This window comes from Coregonus lavaretus (assembly GCF_964263955.1).
Source record: "Coregonus lavaretus genome assembly, chromosome: 15".
NCBI classification, from domain to species: domain Eukaryota; kingdom Metazoa; phylum Chordata; class Actinopteri; order Salmoniformes; family Salmonidae; genus Coregonus; species Coregonus lavaretus.
The window spans coordinates 11,702,291-11,726,941 of record NC_140002.1 but is presented as its reverse complement, the minus strand read 5'-3'; the positions used below and the strand labels follow the sequence as shown (position 1 = coordinate 11,726,941).

The window sequence follows — 24,651 nt, the reverse complement described above, 5'->3', positions numbered from 1 at the left end:
AGGAGCAACACCCAAAATAATGATAATCTCTATCCTACACATTATACTTGCATCGAAGCCCAGCTTAGAGACCAACGTGAGACAGGCGAGGTGCAGTGTTCTGGAAATAGTGCATGGATTATAAGAGCCTTTTGAGTTTCAGGCTCTTTGATTGCGCGTCAGCACACATTTGTGCAATGAGTATTCTAGCAGGTTTCTAATTGGCCGACTTGCTGCTTTCCAACTCACCATGACCTTCAAGCCTATTGACAGGGCCTATGCACTGGGCGTACGTTCACACCAACTTCGGAAACCCCCCATTACAGAGGATGCATGTGCTGAGTGACATTTAACCACAAACAGCGGGGTGAACAAAACGCATGTAAATGGAGGACTTGGGCAGGCTCTGCTCACTGAAGTGAAGCCTTTAATCTCTTCCCTGTGACCCATATGAAATCCTGAGAACCAGTCCAGCGTTGGCAGAGTACCAACAGTACGGCAGACAGGTCCCAAATCACATCTTAACGCCCACCTCCCCAACAACGAGTGACAGACCCATGTGCAGATATGCATTAACAGCATGATTGAACTTTGCCCACATTTAAGGTAGACAGGAGTGCTGCCCTAACCCACACAAGACCCATAGCAAAGGCACACTTTGAAGAATCTGCTTATTTACAGTCTCCCATGTGAAGATCTCCTTCTCTTATGGAAACACCAGCAGATCTGTTAATCTTATAAAACATTGCAGTCTATAAGGCAGAACCACAATATATGAAACATTGATAGCACACCTTCAAACTTTGTACTTCAGTCTAAATCTTTGGATGAAGAGAGGCCTGCGCCAAAGACAATATGCTGCAAACTGTGAGCTTTAGTGTCAAACATCCCTAATAACAAAAAGACATGCATCTACACTGAAAATATAAAAAATAAGTTTTACCGAGTTAGTTAATGTAAGAAAATCAGGCAATTGAAATTAGGCCCTAATCTATGAATTTCACAAGTGGGCATGGCACACCCAAAGAATGATACAGTAGCTATCAGCTGTCCGTGTGGCTGGTCTCAGACAATCCCACAGGTGAAGAAGCCAGATGGAGGCCCTGGGCTGGTGTGATAACGTGGTCTGCGGTTGATGAACTGCCAAATTTTAAAACTACACTGGAGGTAGTTTATGGTAGAGAAATAATTATTTATCTGGCGGACATTCCTGCATTGTGGTGACAACTGAACATTTTAGTGGCCTTTTGTCCCAGCACAAAGCGCACCTGTGTAATGTTCATGCTGTTCAATCAGCTTCTTGATATGACACCTGTCAAGTGGCTGGATAATCTCAGCAAAGGAGAAATTTGCACATTAAACTTTCTGTGCATATTGAAAATTCTGGGATCTTCAATTTGAGGTCATGAAACCAACACTTTACATGTCTATATTTGTTCAGTATAAAAGCAGCAAGTAGTCAGTAATTAGATAACCAAACGTTTTATTGAAATTGTTAGAAACTCAACTGGTCAGATTGTGCCATCTTCAAATGCATTCTAAATCAATGCTTGGAGAAAGACATTCATCTTGATGAGTTTGAAGGCATGAACGTCTTAACTTGATGGGTGTACGCAGGGCTGAAACATACAGATCACCTGTTGATAGAAATACATTTGAAAAACCACAACCCCCATGACCAATTTCTTTCATGCATAGATCTAGGTGCAGATGTGAAGGGTTCTGCTTTAACCACTGATGTAGTATCGGGCGATAAAAGTTGTGTTGCCTGTGGAGACTGCAGAACACCCATGGCAAAAAGGATCTGCCGTTTGTCACCAGGGGCGCTGCTGTGGGATCACTGCGTGAAGGACAGGCAGTGGGAAAGCCTGACAGGCCCCCTTTGAAAATGATCCGGCACACATTGCACTGAGTAGCTTCTCACCTTACTCTGGTCATTACAGTAGGCCAGGCATGCTCAACCTGAAAGAAATGTATTTACGTTAAATACAAATTCATTGGGGTAACTCCTCAGCTAAGGTTATGTTATGGCACTGTTTCCAATAGAGCACCCCAGCATGGCGCTGGCGAGACCCACTAGAATGAAGTTTACTTTATGGTCAATTCCACAGCAAGTCAGGAACTGAATATCCCAAGAGCCTTGGTATATGACCAAACAGATAACATCCAATAAGTCCAGGTAGACAAAAAGTTACCTTCACTGGGAGATAAAATCATTCAGCCAAGTCCTGGTGTATTGGAGCAGAAGACCAGTCCTGATATACCTGAAGTGAAGTCAGCAGCTTTAATTAACTCAATACATTGACACTCCAACAGGGCATTTATCATACATCGTAGCCAGTAGTGCATACTCTTAGATTTAATGCACATTTGACCATAATCTAAATGCCCAAAAGCATTACTTTCATACATTGAGTCTTCATTTGGGGAATCATTGTCAGGGAGCAGCGCATCAAATTAATGTTCTTGCCCTGGCGCTGTTGGGTATGCCAGGGATTTCTGACAATGCGCACTAGAGGCCTTGCGTTTTGTGGATGCCAGCTCTTTAGAGAAGCGGAGGGAAAGTGTTGTCTCAGCACAAATACCAGGGTTCCAGGCACAGACTAGCCCAGAGCCTAACGATGCCAGATGCAGATTTGCTCTCGCACTGTGTTATGAACAGAACAGCCTGTGGTGAGGGCTGGCTGCAGATACCATACAGTGCTACTCAATGTGCCCTCTGCTAGCTTTACAAGAGACTGAAAACAAATACTCACTTTTAATCATTACCTTCTCAGACCCCTCGGCACATGACAGGCCTGTCAAGAGAACACAATATTAAATTTGCATCCTGGAAGTTCAATGATGAAAACTTGCTGATAAGTGAAATGTCTGTCTCGACAGATATACCAGGACTCCACACACAAAAAGACATGGAGACCAACGATGCCATATGCCGAGTTGCTCTTGCACTGACTAATGAACAGGCCAACCGGAGTAGCGGCTGGCTGCAGATACCATGCAGTGCTGTGATCAGTCTATTCCTCCCCATATACCCCAGGGGTTAAAAACATAAAATCAAATGACAGAAACTTAAGTTGTTCTCAGATCAGATGGTCTGCAGGGCCAAGTCATAACCATCATTCTTTTAGGTAAAAACTATATTTTGGACACATTAAACAGAGTAGACAAAAAATAAAGTGAACGCTTTAACAGACATTGCAGATTAGAAAGCAACAGTAAATGTGGGCTACTGTGTGCCATCCACACAGCCTCCGCAATGGATTAGTCCACCGAGACAGGCGTCAATTAAAACGTGACAAAAAAGTTTGCCTGCGTGCCCAAAGAATTTATACAAGTAGACTAAATGGGGTCAGCCCTCGTTCATGCTCACCAAAAGAGCCCTTGTTGGGCATCACGGCGAGAGCCATCTTGTGGTCATCTGGTAGACCTACATCAGACAAGAGGAAGGCCATTAGAAGCATGCAACTTTACTTCATAATAGAGCTGCAATTTTGAGTATTTGTACTGCAGTAATATCCCACAGGGCTAATGGCAGTAGCCATGTGAGTAAAGCGAAACCACAGATTTGTTCTTTGAGGCATTTCCAACGACTAGGGCCCACAGTGAGGAGTCTGTCGGGATAGACCTCAGTACAGCACAGGAAGGTTTAAAATATGAAGCACTCGTGCTGAGGTTGATTAGATAAATAACAAAAGTTAACTAGGCATTTCAAGTGGTTAAAGTACCTACTCACTATTAATTTAGGTGCATGCCAATGTTATTTTGAGTTAACCATTAGATTACAATTTTGTAAAAACAAACTAACCATGCCAATGACCATACGCTCAGGAACACTTGGGTATACAGGGCAACTCACATTTGCCCCTTGAAGCTGTTGAAGCAATGGAAAGTAGTGAATAAAACACATATGAATGTCGGTTTACAGAGTTTCAGTCCCCAGTTTGTTCAGAAAGGCATACCTTAATCACAATTCAGAGCAGTTGAACATTTAAGCCATTCATCATTACTTCCATTAAAATATAAAGCTTAAGAGGCTATCAAACATACCTGAGTTTAGGCTCGAAAGAAACAGCTTCATATTAAGCTCTTCCCTGAAAGAAAGAGGCACCGATAAGATGCAAATACTTTGTATTAATTGGCTTCCAGATTGATGTCCAGTCTCGTAAGTAACACTGCTGCTAGGTGAGCACAGCAGTGGGTTGCAAGAGAATGGATTGCTATGTGCACTGCTCCAGCACTAAGGCCCACGGTGTCAAGGCCCCAACTGGCGCTATGCTTGCAAAGACATGGACAAGACAGGAAAATGGCTTACCACATGGCAAAGCTTCTTATGGTGCATGGAGTTCTGGCGCGCCTCAAGATTACCAAATGCTGGGCCTGTCGTTTCCTGCAATGAGTTATGTTAGATTATGACGGATCACAGAGGGAACAAGGAATGTGTAGCAAAATCTATAAATTAATGTGCGGTTTGGCAGAACTACGGGCAACTAACATAATTTGAGGCTTGGATTTATCAGTAATGTTGTTAGCTAGCTAGTTTATATTAGTTTGGGTTAAGTACTTATCTACTAGTCCTAGATTACCATAACTGGCGTTACAGATGAATTAGCTAACCTCAGCCTGTATTTAGCCAACTAGCTAGGTTACGGTTGGTTTGCGAGGATGTTTCGGGCCTCATTGTCACCAATACAATTAATATGTAGAGATGAAAGCAAACCCGACAGTTCTATAGCCATGTCACATCCATGGAATTCACCCACTGAATCTAGGAAACTCCATAAGTAGCGGTGCACATGGCATTTAGCCAGCTAGTAATCTTTGGGCCTGTTAATAGGCCATCTAACGTTCGCTAACTAGAAACTATAACGTTAGCATAGGTTGCCACCACAATATGCAAGTTATTAGCCAACAGACAAGCCATGTCCCAAAATAGTAGTCAGCCATCTACCTTATAGTTAAGCATCCAACTAGCTTTTGCAAACGTTAGCGAGGTAATGTTAGCTAGCTACCTGGTCATCTGTAATACACCACGTGGCAGGGCAGCAATATCACAACTAATCATAGGAAATTGAGAGGTTCCAAAACATAGTGGATACACAACATGCATTAATACATTAAATATGACTCGGGAATTAAATTGTACCTTCATTACTGCCATTAGCAGCACCGCCGACAGATTATGTCAGCCTGTTGGTTCACCAAACCGTTCCTGAAGATTTACGAAAAGAGACTGTTCAAGAGTCCGAATGGTATTTATACGACAGCGCCGGCACAAAACGCTTTACGGCATACCACCACAACCAATCATAGTCGTGGATATTTTGCCGCAAAAAGGATAGGTATTTATTTCCCCATACAGACGACAAACATAAATCAATCAATTAATGTAAATGCAGTGGTATAAAGTACTTAAGTAAAATAACTTTCAAGTACTACTTAAGTAGTTTTTTTGGGGTATCTGTACTTTACTTTACTATTTATATTTTTGACAACTTTTACTCCACTATATCCCTAAAGAAAAGAATGTACTTTCTACTCCATACATTTTCCCTGACACCCAAAAGTACTCGTTACATTTTGAATGCTTAGCAGGACAGGGAAATTGTCAAATTCAAGCACTTAAAGAGAAAATCCCTGGTCAACCCTACTGCATCTGATCTGGCGGACTCACTAAACACAAGAACATTGTGCCATCTGTTTTGCTTAATATAAGGAATTTGAAATGATTTATACTTTTACTTTTGGTACTTAAGTATATTTTAGCAATTACATTTACTTTTGATACTTAAGTATATTTAAAACCAAATACTTTTAGACTTTTACTCAAGTAGTATTTTACTGGGTGACTTTCACTTTTACTTGAGTCATGTTCTATTAAGGTATCTTTACGTTTACTCAAGTATGACAATTGGGTACTTTTTCCACCACTGTGTAAATGACAATGCTTGCATTTGTGAACACTTTGAATGGTATGTTCATGAAGTTACGTTACAATAAATTCAGCAAGTTAACGAATCACATATGTTTGATATGCATGTGCTATGTCACGTGACGGGTGGGAACTTTCGAACCCGGGAAACCATTTATTTATTTGTAATGTTGGTGAACAATCATTTCATTATTTTTACCCCCAGCCAGTCCTTGCAGTGGTGTTGCCTCACAATAAAAGTATATATTGTGAGAGCTTAGTAATTCGCCACCATGGGTATTTATCAATCAAAAGGAAAGATCCCTGAGGAAGTTTACAGATTTTGGTCAGCTGTGGCATCATCCATACGTCTGGGGTGGTTGGGGACTGATGATATGGCAAAGGTTGGTGTGTTTTGCCAGCAAGCTAACGTTAGCTAGTAAACCCATATAACGTTATAGAGTAGTTACTAAACGCTAACTAACTAGCGTTAGCGTTGAACTATTTCAGCTTCTAGCCAGCTAGCTAACCGTTGGATGCATCAATCACAGTCGGTCAAACGTATAACGTTATTGGTGATCTGTCTTGTGTTCTTCAGTCAAGTCAATTAGTCAATGTCAATATGAAACTATAGTCCATTATACTACAATTCAAGTCAGCCAATTGCAAGGTTCATTTTCTTGTTCTAACTCGGAATTCACTACTGTAGGAGATGAAGGTGTGCCAGCTTGCCATTTTCCCCATGCTGTTGAATGCCTCTGCTTTGCAAGGAGACATTGTTGGTCTTGAGGGACACTTACAGCAGGTAACGTTAGCTAGAGTATTATTAGCTAGAAAAAACTATATTATTCTATTCATGCTTTTTTCTTATGATGTAGCGAGCCAAGTTACAATTCTCACCAAGTGGGTTAACCCTATTTGGCGCGATGCGTAGGGTGTTTGCCTTTCACACCAGCGACCCTGGTTTGCTTCCCTGCCCTGTCGCACACTACACTGGTGTCAGAAGTGGGATGACGCCTGTTAAGCCATCAGAGAGGCGTGTACACGTGAGGGATTTGGTATAGAGAAGCATGGGTACACGCTCCCTCGAAGTAAGGGGGTAATGTAGCGACCTCGTCAAGGGGTTTGGACCTTTTGTCTTATCGGTTAAGGTGTTTGCTTGACAGTCATTGGACCCAGGTTCGAGTCCCGGTCGGGGTTACCGCCCCAATTCACTACAGTTATATAGGTAACTACTATTAGCCTAGCTAGTACTACTTAGTTAGGTAATGAAAACAGCTAGCTACTGTGTCATACAACTGAATTTGTGGGAAGGGAATCCTGTAACCTAACCTTACTAGTTCATGAAAACATTACAGTATCATAATTTAGAGGAATTTAATTCGGTTTATGTAAGTGTTGATACTTAGGAAATTCATCCCAAATTGTTTACTGCCATGTTGACTGTCATGCTTTAGGGAGCTGATGTGTCTGTGTCAGACAGACATGGGAGGACACCTCTCCACCTGGCTGCTGGTGAGGGGGATGTCGAGACTGTCCGATTCCTGCTGAAGAAGGGAGCGGACGTCAACGTTAGGGATTGTGCGAGAGAAACTGCTCTCCGAGATGGCATTCGCTGCAAGTGAGAAAACAAACCTCAATCTTCGGTTCTCTGTCTGGTGGGGCCCAGTGGTATTTACATTTTCACATTTGCATTTTAGTCATTTAGCAGACGCTCTTATCCAGAGGAACTTACAGTAGTGAGTGAGTATTGGTGCCAGTCTTATGCCACTGTTTACTTCTGATTCCATCAATGGCATGTATGGCTGGGAATGGCCAGGGACCTCACAATACGATATTAGTTCTATAGTCCGACCATTACTCGAATATGCGCCTAAATATTTTGCTGTGCGAACTGGAATTTTTTATCTAGGAGCACCGGTGCGCCTAGAAAAATTACAGATTCAAGCTTTATTACCTCAAATATTTCTCATTGTGCTCCTACATTTCTTTGTGTGCGCCTACATTTTTCAACTTAGGCGCACACGTGCTCATTGTAAAAAAGGTCAGAGTAGAGTCCTGCAATGCGATATGTATTGCGATTCTCACGATTCTATATGTATTGCGATTCGATACTGTGATTTTATTGCGATTCGATGTTCCAAACATATTGCTCACCATATGTCTTCTGCAGAGGGACAAGAGAGTGCCATGAGAAGACAAGCTTTGATTAGTTACCAGGTTTCCATCAAACCTATTTATTCAAGTAAAGTACATGTTGGATAAAACATGTCATGACAGGCCTGATGGAAACAGCTCATTTGTATGTACACATTCTAAATGTCGACAAAACAGAATACGGTAGACAAGGTGGGATCTTTCTGTGTCGGTACAATTAATTAGCAAGAAATGTCTGTGGAAAAGCTTTTATGCGCAAATATTGATATAGTAACCATTATATCGAAGTAAACTTGGAGTCACGTGATAACATGTTGTGTGGTCCTCCCACTACGACTCAGGAAAGCATGCAGTTTATTAGGCTATAGATTAAATAAGTTATGATGAACTTCACAGGTTGGTGAAAGTGCACGGTGATAAGCTTGATGCTCCTTTCCAATAAAGATCGAGGGTCTTATTCTGGTGACATGATGATCGATGCTTGGCTGTTTTGTCCATAATAATCTCATCATGTAGGCCAGGGGTTCCCAAACTTTTTCACTCAGGCCCCCCTTCCAGCATTGGGGAACATCCTGTGCCCCACGTCTATTTCTATGGGCACAAGCACTGTTGATGACACAAACTGTTCACACCCCTCTTGTTGGCGGAGAGAAAATGTTGCAGTTTTAAAGCTAATTCTCTTGCTATTCTATACATTTTGCCATGTCTAATGTGTATTCACGTGATATTTGAGTGACTCGAACATTAATACAAAATCAAAAAAATATGTGGGCTAGTTGATCTGAACATTTCTGCCAAGTTATAAATAGCTCTCTGACAACAGGAAAACTGATGATGCACTACCCAATTTTGAAATTGCACCTTGTGCATTCTGCTATTACAACTTTCAAGAGTAAGTTGAAAGCCGGACTGAGCTCCGTTTTTTTTTCTTCTTAAAAATAATTATCAATATACAGTACCAGTCAAAAGTTTGGAATCATTCCAGGGTTTTTCTTTATTTTTACTATTTTCTACATTGTAGAATAATAGTGATGACATCAAAACTATGAAATAACACATATGGAATCATGTAGTAACCAAAAAAGTGTTAAACAAATCAAAATATATTTTATGTAGCCACCCTTTGCCTTGATGAGTTTTGCACACTCTTGGCATTCTCTCAACCAGCTTCATGAGGTAGTCACCTGGAATGCATTTCAATTAACAGGTGTGCCTTGTTAAAAGTTAATTTGTGGAATTTCTTTCCTTCTTAATGCATTTGAGCCAATCAGTGGTGTTGTGACAAGGTAGGGGTGGTATACAGAAGATAGCCCTATTTGGTAAAAGACCAAGTCCATATGATGGCAAGAACATCTCAAATAAGCAAAGAGAAACGACAGTCCATCAATACTTTAAGACATGAAGGTCAGTCAATCCGGAAAATTTCAAGAAGTGCAGTCGCAAAAACCATCAAGCGCTATGATGAAACTTGCTCTCATGAGGACCGCCACAGGAAAGGAAGACCCAGAGTTTCCTCTGCTGCAGAGGATAAGTTCATTAGAGTTAACTGCACCTCAGATTGCAGCCCAAATAAATGCTTCACAGAGTTCAAGTAACAAACACATCTCAACATCAACTGTTCAGAGGAGACTGCGTGAATCCGGCCTTCATGGTCGAATTGCTGCAAAGAAACCACTACTAAAGGACACCAATAATAAGAAGAGACTTGCTTGGGCCAAGAAACACAAGCAATGGACATTAGACTAGTGGAAATCGGTCCTTTGGTCTGATGAGTCCAAATTTGAGATTTTTGGTTCCAACCGCTGTGTCTTTGTGAGACGCAGAGTAGGTGAACGGATGATCTCCGCATGTGTGGTTCCCACCGTGAAACATGGAGGAGGTGTGAGGGTGCTTTGCTGGTGACACTGTCTGTGATTTATTTAGAATTCAAGGCACACTTAACCAGCATGGCTACCACAGCATTCTGCAGCGATACGCCATCCCATCTGGTTTGCGCTTAATGTGTAAGGGCTATTTGACCAAGAAGGAGAGTGATGGAGTGCTGCATCAGATGACCTGGCCTCCACAATCACCCGACCTCAACCCAATTGAGATGGCTTGGGATGAGTTGGACCGCAGAGTGAAGGAAAAGCAGCCAACAAGAGCTCAGCGTATGTGGGAACTCCTTCAAGACTGTTGGAAAAGCATTCCTCATGAAGCTGGTTGAGAGAATGCCAAGAGTGTGCAAAGCTGTCATCAAGGCAAAGGGTGGCTACTTTGAAAAATCTAAAATATATTTTAATTAGTTCAACACTTTTTTGGTTACTACATGATTCCATATGTGTTATTTCATAGTTTTGATGTCTTCACTGTTATTCTACAATGTAGAAAATAGTACAATTAAAGAAAAACCCTTGAATGAGTAGGTATGTCCAAAATTTTGACTGGTACTGTATATACCATTTTGAATATTTGCATGAAAATCTGTCGCCAATTGGATGGAAACCTAGCTAGACGTGGAAATAAAAGTGCTGAAAACAAATTGGCTCCCTATTTAAAAAGAAGACAGAGAACAAGCTATGAAGGAAACTGGAGTTTTGGTGAGTTTTGGTGCAGGTACAGCAAACTAATGCAAAAATAATATTGCGATATTGTCATACGATATATCATACAGATATCCCGATATGTAACTGTATACATTTTTCCTCCCCATCTCTAATGGCAGGCAATTATACAATAACTGCAAATGTATATATTTACAAATTATTTGAAAGATTTCCAGGAAACATTTTTCCTCATGTTTTTATAATGCATCAGTATCTAAATCTCCAAATGGGAGACCTCATCTGAGATGAATGGCTAGACTAAAGGTTGTTTACCAGGAGTCCCTCACCAACACGACTCTTCATTGTGTCCGTACAGGAGCATAGAGGTGGTGTCCCAACTGATGAGTGAGGGGGCTCACCTGGAGACATCCTCTCTGGAACTGGGGGTTGAGATGTGTTGGTGAGTGAGCTAAAAGAAGTAGCCAGCTACTGAATGTATTTAATCTTATGGTAAACTAAAACAGCATATAACCTAGCGGTGGTCACCAACACTGGTCCTGGAGAGCAATGGCATTTGCAGGTTTTTGTTCCCCCCAGATTCTGTGTAGAAGGTCTGCACATTTAATGTATTGAATCCATCTAATTTTTATGAAAATGTTTGATTTCCTTACTGTCATACATAGAACTGCCCTTTGAATCCATAATGTTTTGGTAATGACACCATGTTTGAGATGAAATTAAGGGCCCATTCTTGTCTGCAGCCTTGCGTTCATGGGAGACTCCAAGCAGATGGAGGTGTGGAAGCAGGCAGGTGTTAGCTTCAACTTTTCTGACGCCGATGGCAGAACTCCCCTGCATGTGGTGGGTTTCTACTTTCCCATAAATCTTCACTGTAACATGATGTTGTACTTAGCAGTACTATGATTTAGATATTGTCAGAATGAAATTGTGGTCTGGCATGACCTAATTCTTTGATGATATTGAAGTACACCAATATACAGAATGAAACATGTTGATGGATAGAACTGCAATGAATGCAAAACAATCATGCAACTTTGGCTTCTTCTAGGCTGTCTGCACTAACCAGCCAGACATGGTCAGGTTCTGCATCAGGAACGGCTCCAGTCTTGAGGTATTGAACTCTTCACAACCAGGTTTAATATAGTACAGTGCATTCGGAAAGTATTCAGACCCCTTCACTTTTTCCACATTTTGTTACATTACAGACTTATTCTTAAATGGATTAACCCTGTTTTTGCTTTGTCTTTATAGGGTATTGTGTGTAGATTGAGGAAAATGTTTTATATATTCCATTTTAGAATAAGGCTGTAATGTAACAAAATGTGGAAAAAGTGAATGGGGTCTGAATACTTTCCGAATGCACTGTATTTGGTACAAGAAATTACATTTATTCAGATATATTTGCAATTCAGAGGTGAGGAAATCCGTTATACCATTTCTCATTTCTCACCTCCAAATGGACCAGTAGCCTTAGTCTACCCCACACGTTTTGATAATCACACCCTTGGGTACCCCTAAAAGGACAGTCTCTGATTGATTTGTGTCTGTATTGCCACTGCAGCAGCGCGACCGCTTCAATAACCAGCCAGTGGATGATGCCCGGCGTCTGGGCCTGCAAACCCTGGTGGAGATGCTGAGCAATGAGGCCCAGAAGGAAGCCTCCGACCTCGTGGCCGAGAAAACAAAGATCAATATGGAGGAGCAGATGGCCAGAGGCCTGGTAGAACTCTCCCTGGTCCCATAACATGGACACGATTAGCCCCATTACCCTTATCTAGTACATAATTAGCGAGTTTTGTTCACTCTTTTTCATTTTACAACTCATTTGTCTCCCTCTACTGAAATACTAAATGTCAAAATTGATAAATGTGGAGAAATATATTTAGCAGTTTGCTATTCTTTTATTTTCTTAGCTCATTTGCCAATGTTAATTGTATTTTTATGTTGTTAATGGTTGTGAATGTCATGACTGAGATCATCAGTATTTGGATTAACATGTCCGTTTACTTTTGTTTACAGTAAAAAGCACAACAAATATTTCCGCTAAGAGTTATGCCGCGTTCACGTGCTAGTCGGAACTATGAATCTCATAGTTGCTAACTGGTTGAACACGGAACAAGTATAACTACAACCAGTTAGCAAGTCGGAAATGTCAGTTTCCTAGTTCCAATTAGCATGTGAACGCGGCATTAGACCTTCTGTCACAGTATCAAATGTTGCACTTGTGGAATTACAAATACACACCGCTAGAGGGCAGGCTTCAGTTTCAGTTTAATCCGTCTATTGTCCATTCCCTTGCAGAGAAGTTGACACACCCAATGGGTTGCAAAATTCTGTGAACTTTCAATAAATTCCCTGGTTTCCCAGAAATCCTGGTTGAAGGATTTCGGAGTCTGAGTCGGTATTAGATAGAAAGTTGCAGCCCCGCCTGCCTGTGGGGAAAACAACCTGTGGTTACCTAGGTTACCCCATTGGTTCACAGCAAAAAACGTCACCTTTTTCTAACACAATTTTATTGTCTGCTTGTTTTAGTCAATTACAAAACTCCATTCAAGAAAAGTACAACGTCTAAAGATAACTTTTCATCATTGCCTGCTCCCAAGCATTCTCACTACTTAGAAAAACGCAATATTGTAGAGCTAGAGCTTCCTTCATGTCTCTTTTCATGACGGTGCTAGCAGCCACTTGAGTGAGTGAGCGCTAGCTAGCTACCGACCGGAACATTAAGCTAGCCAAGCCCAACAACACAAACAAACAGACTATACAGCTACAAGTGTTGAGTGGCGTTACAAACGGACTATACTAAACAAGTTGCATGTCTTATCTGTGATTAAATGTTTTCCACACACATACAGTCGCTATGTGTAGCCTACTTGGACACCGGGTACCCACATTTCCCACGCCCAATAGCCTGAAGCCACAGGGCTCTTCTCGCAGGCTCTAAGCAAAGGCCTTCACACCCGGTAGCTCTCCAGAACTGGGGGTTGAACTTGGAGATCCCTGTATAGAATCATGACATTATAACATGAGGCAATATTATTTTGGTTCTCTACTTTATTGAACAGGATTTCAATTTTAAACATACAAATAGCACACCATTCGCCAGAGTAAAAAACAAAAACAAATGTAAGGAATAATGTAATACTTATATTAAAAAATATATACAGTGGGGAGAACAAGTATTTGATACACTGCCGATTTTGCAGGTTTTCCTACTTACAAAGCATGTAGAGGACTGTAATTTTGATCATAGGTACACTTCAACTGTGAGAGACGGAATCTAAAACAAAAATCCAGAAAATCACATTGTATGATTTTTAAGTAATTAATTTGCATTTTATTGCATGACATAAGTATTTGATCACCTACAGTGAGGGAAAAAAGTATTAGATCCCCTGCTGATTTTGTACGTTTGCCCACTGACAAAGAAATGATCAGTCTATAATTTTAATGGTAGGTTTATTTGAACAGTGAGAGACAGAATAACAACAACAAAAATCCAGAAAAATGCATGTAAAAAATGTTATAAATTGATTTGTATTTTAATGAGGGAAATAAGTATTTGACCCCTCTGCAAAACATTACTTAGTACTTGGTGGCAAAACCCTTGTTGGCAATCACAGAGGTCAGACGTTTCTTGTAGTTGGCCACCAGGTTTGCACACATCTCAGGAGGGATTTTGTTCCACTCCTCTTTGCAGATCTTCTCCAAGTCATTAAGGTTTCGAGGCTGACGTTTGGCAACTCGAACCTTCAGCTCCCTCCACAGATTTTCTATGGGATTAAGGTCTGGAGACTGGCTAGGCCACTCCAGGACCTTAATGTGCTTCTTCTTGAGCCACTCCTTTGTTGCCTTGGCCGTGTGTTTTGGGGCATTGTCATGCTGGAATACCCATCCATGACCCATTTTCAATGCCCTGGCTAAGGGAAGGAGGTTCTCACCCAAGATTTGGTCCCAGCTGCCTTGAGATCATTGACAAGATCCTCCCGTGTAGTTCTGGGCTGATTCCTCACCGTTCTCATGATCATTGCAACTCCACGAGGTGAGATCTTGCATGGCGCCCCAGGCCGAGGGAGATTGACATTTCTTTTGTGTTTCTTCCATTTGCCAATAATCGCACCAACTGTTGTCACTTTCTCACCAAGCTGCTTGGCAATGGTCTTGTAGCCCATTCCAGCCTTGTGTAGGTCTACAATCTTGTCCCTGACATCCTTGGAGAGCTCTTTGGTCTTGGCCATGGTGGAGAGTTTGGAATCTGATTGATTGATTGCTTCTGTGGACAGGTGTCTTTTATACAGGTAACAAACTGAGATTAGGAGCACTCCCTTTAAGAGTGTGCTCCTAATCTCAGCTCGTTACCTGTAAAAAAAAAACACCTGGGAGCCAGAAAGCTTTCTGATTGAGAGGGGGTCAAATACTTATTTCCCTCATTAAAATGCAAATCAATTTATAACATTTTTGACATGCGTTTTTCTGGATTTTTGTTTTGTTATTTTGTCTCTCACTGTTCAAATAAACCTACCATTAAAATTATAGACTGATCATTTCTTTGTCAGTGGGAAAACGTACAAAATCAGCAGGGAATCAAATACTTTTTTCCCTCACTGTACCAACCAGTAAGAATTCCGGCTCTCACAGACCTGTTAGTTTTTCTTTAAGAAGCCCTCCTGTTCTCCACTCATTACCTGTATTAACTGCACCTGTTTGAACTCGTTACCTGTATAAAAGACACCTGTCCACACACTCAATCAGACCGTAACCTCTCCACAATGGCCAAGACCAGCGAGCTGTCTAAGGACATCAGGGATAAAATTGTAGACCTGCACAAGGCTGAGATGGGCTACAGGACAATAGGCAAGCAGCTTGGTGAGAAGGCAACAACTGTTGGTGCAATTATTCGAAAATGGAAGAAGTTCAAGATGACGGTCAATCACCCTCGGCCTGGGGCTTCATTCAAGATCTCACCTCGTGGGGCATCAATGATCATGAGGAAGGTGAGGGATCAGCCCAGAACTACACGGCAGGACCTGGTCAATGACCTGAAGAGAGCTGGGACCACAGTCTCAAAGAAAACCATTAGTAACACACTACGCCGTCATGGATTAAAATCCTGCAGCGCACGCAAGGTCCCCCTGCTCAAGCCAGCGCATGTCCCGTCTGAAGTTTGCCAATGACCATCTGGATGATCCAGAGGAGGAATGGGAGAAGGTCATGTGGTCTGATGAGACAAAAATAGAGCTTTTTGGTCTAAACTCCACTCGCCGTGTTTGGAGGAAGAAGAAGGATGAGTACAACCCCAAGAACACCATCCCAACCGTGAAGCACGGCGGTGGAAACATCATTCTTTGGGGATGCTTTTCTGCAAAGGGGACAGGACGACTGCACCGTATTGAGGGGAGGATGGATGGGGCCATGTATCGCGAGATCTTGGCCAACAACCTCCTTCCCTCAGTAAGAGCATTGAAGATGGGTCGTGGCTGGGTCTTCCAGCATGACAACGATCCGAAACACACAGCCAGGGCAACTAAGGAGTGGCTCCGTAAGAAGCATCTCAAGGTCCTGGAGTGGCCTAGCCAGTCTCCAGACCTGAACCCAATAGAAAATCTTTGGAGGGAGCTGAAAGTCCGTATTGCCCAGCGACAGCCCCGAAACCTGAAGGATCTGGAGAAGGTCTGTATGGAGGAGTGGGCCAAAATCCCTGCTGCAGTGTGTGCAAACCTGGTCAAGACCTACAGGAAACGTATGATCTCTGTAATTGCAAACAAATGTTTCTGTACCAAATATTACGTTCTGCTTTTCTGATGTATCAAATACTTATGTCATGCAATAAAATGCAAATTAATTACTTAAAAATCATACAATGTGATTTTCTGGATTTTTGTTTTAGATTCCGTCTCTTACAGTTGAAGTGTACCTATGATAAAAATTACAGACCTCTACATGCTTTGTAAGTAGGAAAACCTGCAAAATCGGCAGTGTATCAAATACTTGTTCTCCCCACTGTATATATGGATAAAAGAAGAAACAGAGAATATTCTGGTTTCTGGTAGAGCTTTTTTGCTGGGTCAAAAATGTAACTGGATAATGTAATGAACATGGTTTACACTCAAGGAATATGGGCAATATTGGTAACCCTACCGTTGTTACTTGAAGATGAATACCTTCAGTGAGCCGAAAACAGCTTACAAAATGCAATGTTCTGTGGCAGGCTTTGCAACTCACCACAGATGTAATTGTCAGTACAAAAAACACCTGACCAAGATCATAAGCTCAGACTAATTAAATTCACAGCCTTTCCATCACCAGTCTACCGCATTCGGATTACTGTAAAAAATTACACTAAAACATCCTCCATATAAGTAGAAGATGTAACTTGGCATACTGGTTTCTCTGTGGTTTGTGTACTACGTTCAGACATCAGGATCTGGGCCCGCATTCACAAAGTGTCTATGAGCAGGGGTGCTGATTTAGGATCAGGTCCCCCCTGTCCATATAATCTTATTCACTATGATTTAAAGGACAAAACTGATCCTAGATCAGCACTCTTACTCTGAGACGCTTTGCGGATACAGGCCCTGTTGCCTTTCATTGTGACCTCTTCCACCCACAGACGTATACATCCATGCTTCCACCTCAACCTTGCACCCCTGCCCTCACTGTCACCACCATCACACAGTGGAATGACACTCTGGCCTCGTGTCATTTGGGTGGGAAATATTCAAAGAGTGAAACAGTGTTCAGACACTAACGCACATACATAAATATAAATGTGCCATGTATTATTTCCATATTAAAAGCTAATATTGATCTAATCTTGAGCAGTGCAAAAATACACAGTTACAAAAGAAAAGGCACAATCATACGGCGATTCGGTGCAAGACTAAGGTGAAATCTGAGAAAATCGAACTGTTTTTCTTTATTATTATTTTTAAACCAGAGAACCACCAGAATTACGCAAACAATCGCCTGAGTGTTAAAAAAAGGAACAAAACAGGCAGAGATTTTCTTCACATGCAGTCACATCCCCAGACAGTCACATCCCCAGACAGTCAATACAGCAGCCGGACAGCAATGCGAGTGTTCAAAGATACAAAACGTTGTCCAGAAGAAAGATTGACATTCTTGTAGCATCCACAGTTGTGTTATTGTTTTCACAGAAAAAACAGCAGTATCAAACATTAAGCAAAGTCATTTCATGACAAACCAATAACATCTGCATGCATTTCTGTCATAATATCCAGTTTTGAGTACAAAGGCAAACATATTACAAAATTCCACAGGTTGGGCTGCTGTTGCGACTGTATATGCATTTGAGAAAGAGACCACCTTCATGCCTGCCTGACCCCTGTAGGATTGATGAAGAGATTGGGTTGAACCTTGGTGTCCAAAACAACTTCTCATTGGTAGAGGGGGAAGATATTGGACTGCCGCATAGCCAATGAGAGTTACTGTTTCACAAATCACTGTCCACACCAGGCCAGAGAGACTAACACTCAGATAGACAGGTGGAATATTTTACCCCCTCTTGAGTAAACTGTGAACATGAAGTCCTCTTGGGTTGGTCAATGAAAATGAAAAATACCTTTGAAATTAATCTCACTACATGTTTAAGAATGGAATGAGACACAATTTGAGTTTATTAAAGGAAGACAAAAGCAGGAATAAATACCACTATGGGTCAAATAAATTATAACACTAAATTAAACAACTTATAATCATGTACTGTCGGGTATTTAATGGTTGTATGTTGCTATGCATAAACTAAAAAGTACAGTTGAAGTTTGACTGCCAACGACATGTAAAATGGAAAACACTAGTAATACATATAAAATGATTACCTGTTGGCTAAGAATTGGCCAGTTGAATATTTCACAATTAAAAGGACAATTTGTTGGTTGCGTTCACCAACACACATACAGCACAAACATGCGCACGCACACATAAACATACATTTTAGCCCTGCCATTTCTTAGACAACAGGCAATAATAAAATGTTGAACATAAAAGGCTTAATTTTGCACAACTATCAAAACATGCTTTGATTTCAAATAAGTGTGAAATGTGTTCTGAACCATATTGCCTTCTCATCGACTAAATAGGGTTCTGGGACTAAGCAGTGCCAACTCTTACATTCCAGTACATTAACTATGAATTAGTAGTTCCATGACAGCCCTCATGTCATTAAAAATATAGATCTATGGATAGTATTCCGCCTCAGGCAACATCATTGACAGTTTGCCAATGGGGCTGCAGAAGTTCAATTCTCTTCCTCCCATGCCATCCAACGCAACTCTGATGTTTATCAGACCTTGAATTTTATGTATGAACTGGTTCAATAACACACAGCACTTGGGTGCACATTCTCAGAGGAGTTACTGTACTGTGGGAGAGAAGGGTTATAGTCTACATTCATCTGATACACTGATTGGGGTGGCGTACATTTTACTCTAATTTGAAAACAACTGAAACACATAAGCAACAAGATACTTAGCGCTAGTATATTAAAAATGCCTCACCCCTTCCTCATTTCCCTCCCATAGCCCAAACCCTTCATCACAGGATTAGACATTTGCAATGACCTGAAAGTAGGCTGTCTCTATAAAACACATTACTTGTCTTTTTCCCCTTTCTCCCGCAAACACGAACATGAGAGGAACAGCAGAGGTGTGTGGAGCTGCGTCCTAGACTGTTGTAAACATGACATGCTTTTTAGAGCAGTGTCTGAAGTAAATAATCCACACTTTTCTTCTGTAATTTCAACAAAGTGCACGCTCCCCACAATCTGCCAGTAAACCTAGTGAATATGCATCTCTGGATAGCAAACAATATAAATAGAATATCATCTGGTTCTAGTTCTGTGCAGCAAACCTTGTGTTTGCCATGTGTTGCGTACTTATGGCATTGTTGGGACACACATCAGACTCTTTCTCAATGCTGCCAAACCGTTGTTTCAGGACAGCTGCAGGTGCAGTATCATCAAATAAGCCCTAAAGACACAGCACATTATCAGAAGGGGATAGAAGATAACGGGTGAGCTCAACACCTTCGGAGAGAAATACAGAAAACGAGCTGTGATTTGGTAAACGTCTCCGGAAATGGGAAAGCTGGAGTGTGATTTGTTAAATTGGTCGATCGAGGCTGAACTCCTGTCCAGAGCAGGTACGGGAGGGGCCTTACTTGCAAATGAGTAGGTAGTGGGGAGGGGCCATTAGTCGTTGAATGTTGTACCAGGAAGTTCGTTGGTCAGCGTGTGCCAGCGCTCAATTTTCTTGTCCTTGTTTTTGAGACAGTCGAACCAGTGTTTGAGCCTCTCTCCGTTGGCGCTGATGCCCAGGGACACGCCACCTGAGAGCGGGGACGGGAGAACAGCAGAAAAGGGTTAGAACACAACACATATACAGTGCCTTCAGAAAGTGGATGCACCTGAGCTCAATTTGGAGGGTCATAGCAAAGGGGTGTGAATACTCATGTACAGTGAGGGAAAAAAGTATTTGATCCCCTGCTGATTTTGTCCACTGACAAAGAAATGATCAGTCTATAATTTTAATGGTAGGTTTATTTGAACAGTGAGAGACAGAATAACAACAACAAAAATCCAGAAAAACGCATGTCATAAATGTTATAAATTGATTTGCATTTTAATGAGGTAAATAAGTATTTGACCCCCTCTCAATCAGAAAGATTTCTGGCTCCCAGGTGTCTTTTATACAGGTAACGAGCTGAGATTAGGAGCAGGAGCACACTCCTAATCTCAGCTTGTTACCTGTATAAAAGACACCTGTCCACAGAAGCAATCAATCAATCAGATTCCAAACTCTCCACCATGGCCAAGACCAAAGAGCTCTCCAAGGATGTCAGGGACAAGATTGTAGACCTACACAAGGCTGGAATGGGCTACAAGACCATCGCCAAGCAGCTTGGTGAGAAGGTGACAACAGTTGGTGCGATTATTCGCAAATGGCCTGGGGCTCCATGCAAGATCTCACCTCGTGGAGTTGCAATGATCATGAGAATGGTGAGGAATCAGCCCAGAACTACACAGGAGGATCTTGTCAATGATCTCAAGGCAGCTGGGACCATAGACACCAAGAAAACAATTGGTAACACACTAAGCCATGAAGGACTGAAATCCTGCAGTGCCCGCAAGGTCCCCCTGCTCAAGAAAGCACATATACAGTGGGGAAAAGTCAGCCACCAATTGTGCAAGTTCTCCCACTTAAAAAGATGAGAGAGGCCTGTAATTTTCATCATAGGTACACGTCAACTATGACAGACAAAATGAGGAAATAAAATCCAGAAAATCACATTGTAGGATTTTTAATGAATTTATTTGCAAATTATGGTGGAAAATAAGTATTTGGTCAATAACAAAAGTTTCTCAATACTTTGTTATATACCCTTTGTTGGCAATGACACAGGTCAAACGTTTTCTGTAAGTCTTCACAAGGTTTTCACACACTGTTGCTGGTATTTTGGCCCATTCCTCCATGCAGATCTCCTCTAGAGCAGTGATGTTTTGGGGCTTTCAACTCCCTCCAAATATTTTCTATGGGGTTGAGATCTGGAGACTGGCTAGGCCACTCCAGGACCTTGAAATGCTTCTTACGAAGCCACTCCTTCGTTGCCCGGGCGGTGTGTTTGGGATCATTGTCATGCTGAAAGACGCAGCCAAGTTTCATCTTCAATGCCCTTGCTGATGGAAGGAGGTTTTCACTCAAAATCTCACGATACATGGCCCCATTCATTCTTTCCTTTACACGGATCAGTCGTCCTGGTCCCTTTGCTTAAAAACAGCCCCAAAGCATGATGTTTCCACCCCCATGCTTCACAGTAGGTATGGTGTTCTTTGGATGCAACTCAGCATTATTTGTCCTCCAAACACGAAGAGTTGAGTTTTTACCAAAAAGTTCTATTTTGGTTTCATCTGACCATATGACATTCTCCCAATCCTCTTCTGGATCATCCAAATGCACTCTAGCAAACTTCAGACGGGCCTGGACATGTACTGGCTTAAGCAGGGGGACACGTCTGGCACTGCAGGATTTGAGTCCCTGGCGGCGTAGTGTGTTACTGATGGTAGGCTTTGTTACTTTGGTCCTAGCTCTCTGCAGGTCATTCACTAGGTCCCCCCGTGTGGTTCTGGGATTTCTGCTCACCGTTCTTGTTATCATTTTGACCCCACGGGGTGAGATCTTGCGTGGAGCCCCAGATCGAGGGAGATTATCAGTGGTCTTGTATGTCTTCCATTTCCTAATAATTGCTCCCACAGTTGATTTCTTCAAACCAAGCTGCTTACCTATTGCAGATTCAGTCTTCCCAGCCTGGTGCAGGTCTACAATTTTGTTTCTGGTGTCCTTTGACAGCTCTTTGGTCTTGGCCATAGTGGAGTTTGGAGTATGACTATTTGAGGTTGTGGACAGGTGTCTTTTATACTGATAACAAGTTCAAACAGGTGCCATTAATACAGGTAACGAGTGGAGGACAGAGGAGCCTCTTAAATAATAAGTTACAGGTCTGTGAGAGCCAGAAATCTTGCTTGTTTGTAGGTGACCAAATAGTTATTTTCCACCATAATTTGCAAATAAATTCATAAAAAATCCCACAATGTGATTTTCTGGATATTTTTTTCTCAATTTGTCTGTCATAGTTGACGTGTACCTATGATGAAAATTACAGGCCTCTCTCATCTTTTTAAGTGGGAGAACTTGCACAATTGGTGGCTGACTAAATACTTTTTTTCCCCACTGTACAGGCCTGTCTGAAGTTTGCCAATGAACATCTGAATGATTCAGAGGAGAACTGGGTGAAAGTGTTGTGGTCAGATGAGACCAAAACCGAGCTCTTTGGCATCAACTCAACACGCCGTGTTTGGAGGAGGAGGAATGCTGCCTATGACCCCAAGAACACCATCCCCACCGTCAAACATGGAGGTGGAAACATTATGCTTTGGGGTTGTTTTTCTGCTAAGGGGACAGGACAACTTCGCCGCATCAAAGGGACGATGGATGGGGCAATTTACCGTCAAATCTTGAGTGAGAACTTCCTTCCCTCAGCCAGGGCATTGAAAATGGGTCGAGGATGGGTATTCCATCATGACAACGACCCAAAACACACGGCCAAGGCAACAAAGGAGTGGCTCAAGAAGAAGCACATTAAGGTCCTGGAGTGGCCCAGCCAGTCTCCAGACCTTAATCCCATAGAAAATCTGTGGAGGGAGCTGAAGGTTCGAGTTGCCAAACATCAGCCTCGAAACCTTAATGACTTGGAGAAGATCTGCAAAGAGGAGTGGGACAAAATCCCTCCTGAGATGTGTGCAAACCTGGTGGCCAACTACAAGAAACATCTGACCTCTGTGATTGCCAACAAGGGTTTTGCCACCAAGTACTAAGTCATGTTTTGCAGAGGGGTCAAATACTTATTTCCCTCATTAAAATGCAAATCAATTCATAACATTTTTGACATGCGTTTTTCTGGATTTTTGTTGTTGTTATTCTGTCTCTCACTGTTCAAATAAACCTACCATTAAAATTAAAGACTGATCATGTCTTTGTCAGTGGGCAAACGTACAAAATCAGCAGGGGATCAAATACTTTTTTCCCTCACTGTAAATGAGATATTTCTGTATTTCATTTTCAATAAATAAATAAAACAAATAAAAAAACATGTTTTCACTTTGTCATTTTGGGATATTGTGTATAGATGGATGTTTTTTGTATTTTTAAAACAAATCCATTTTGAATTCAGGCAGTAACACAACAAAACACTTTCGGAAGGCACTGTATTATAATCCTCAACGTCTAATCTTTCAAAATACATTGATCTCGTAATTTACAGTACTTCCCTCACTCAGACAAGTTCAAGTGCACTTCAAGTTCAATGTCTTGCCCACCAACCACATGTCAGCATGACAACCTGAAAAGCTGATAGCCTGGCTGGCACGCACCAAGGGTCAGTGTTTCGTGCTTGCTCCTTTAGAGCTCAGTTGTTTGTTGTTGTCATTTGGATCCAGGTTTGTGGCCCTGGGCAGGTACCAGGACAGATGGAGGCCTCTGGTGGGTGAGTAGGTGTTGTAAACAGAGGTGTCAGGTGCAGAGTGGCAGGGGAGCCCGGGCTGGTCAGGAGTGTCACCGGTGTAGGTGGCAGGGCAGTGTGCAGCCGCGCACAACGATTTGGTCACTACGCTTGGTAACACGGTCACTTGCTTAGTGCTTACCTATAAAATCGTTGGACTTGCCGATGTCGTAATCCCACACGGTCACCTCCAGGGTCTTCTTGCTGAGATCAGCGTATTTGATTTCGTAGAAAAACTCCTACAAAAGCCAGTAAAAAAATATATATATGTAAAAACTTGACTTGCCAAACAGTTTCCCCCAAAAAATATTCCACCAGAAACATAATTGAAGGAATCTTATTTAAATACCAGAAATGTAATTTTACATGAAGTAAAATTGTGTGAATTGCTTCACTTGTTTAAAAGTATTTTTATTTTAGTTGAAGAATTTTAAAAATGTTTCTTAAGTGAAGCAGTGAAATATAGTCCAAAATATATATAAATATCTGGTCTGATTCCTTTGATAGACTACTATATTAACCTTATTGCTTTGCAGTGTGGGGCAGATAGATCACATATAATTACTGTTTCGTCTAAATTACACTAACGTGGCTTGGAAATACGATGACAGTGCTAAAGTAGGGAAATAATAAGTAGGAAAAACTTTGCCATCATTATGATGTCGTCAAATTTAGGGCAATGTTGCCATTAGCTAGCAAAGTTATTATTACATCTTCATCAGCGCCAATTGACAAAGCATTGAGTAGAACGTTCATTTGGGCATCAGTCCTCAAGAGAACGTTCAAAACAATATTGTGACAAAATGTGCAAGCCATGAATATTGTAGTTTGGTTAGTGAGTGTGGGGGTTGTTATTGCGGGTTCGTTTTTTAGTGGGTTGGGGTGAGCTGTGTGGCATAATCTGTCTCATGTGCTCCCCAATTGCTATAATTTGGTTGGTAGACAATATTTCTGTTCCGATTTCCGATTTGAATAGCAGAGAAGTAG

At 41.7% G+C, this 24,651-nt stretch overlaps 2 protein-coding genes and 1 long non-coding RNA gene across 3 annotated transcripts in view; 1 reads left to right on the top strand and 2 right to left on the bottom strand.

Annotated features, from left to right (window-relative positions):
* Nucleotides 1-1,445: 1,445 nt before the first annotated feature.
* LOC311143187 lies at nucleotides 1,446-5,211 on the bottom strand. Its single transcript, XR_014614395.1, has 9 exons — nucleotides 5,126-5,211; nucleotides 4,295-4,369; nucleotides 4,030-4,073; nucleotides 3,788-3,853; nucleotides 3,353-3,409; nucleotides 2,736-2,777; nucleotides 2,175-2,243; nucleotides 1,904-1,941; nucleotides 1,446-1,616 (listed from the first exon to the last, which is right to left on the bottom strand). It is a non-coding gene; the product is annotated as an uncharacterized lncRNA (long non-coding RNA).
* Nucleotides 5,212-6,028: 817 nt separating this feature from the next.
* On the top strand, nucleotides 6,029-12,976 carry LOC311142003 (L-asparaginase). The gene is made up of 7 exons (XM_084177550.1): nucleotides 6,029-6,294; nucleotides 6,600-6,695; nucleotides 7,348-7,511; nucleotides 10,949-11,032; nucleotides 11,334-11,433; nucleotides 11,642-11,704; nucleotides 12,155-12,976. Exons 1-7 carry the CDS (start codon nucleotides 6,184-6,186, stop codon nucleotides 12,335-12,337), a joined length of 801 nt encoding a protein of 266 aa, XP_084033676.1. The 5' UTR covers nucleotides 6,029-6,183; the 3' UTR covers nucleotides 12,338-12,976.
* A 5,231-nt stretch (nucleotides 12,977-18,207) lies between these two features.
* doc2b (double C2-like domains, beta) overlaps nucleotides 18,208-24,651 on the bottom strand; it is a 324,284-nt gene continuing 317,840 nt past the window's right edge. The window contains exons 16-17 of the mRNA XM_084178089.1: nucleotides 23,807-23,903; nucleotides 18,208-19,938 (exon numbers count right to left, since the gene is read on the bottom strand). Coding sequence (XP_084034215.1) covers nucleotides 19,802-19,938; nucleotides 23,807-23,903 — 234 coding nt within the window. The 3' untranslated portion in view covers nucleotides 18,208-19,801. The remainder of the gene's footprint in view (nucleotides 19,939-23,806; nucleotides 23,904-24,651) is intronic.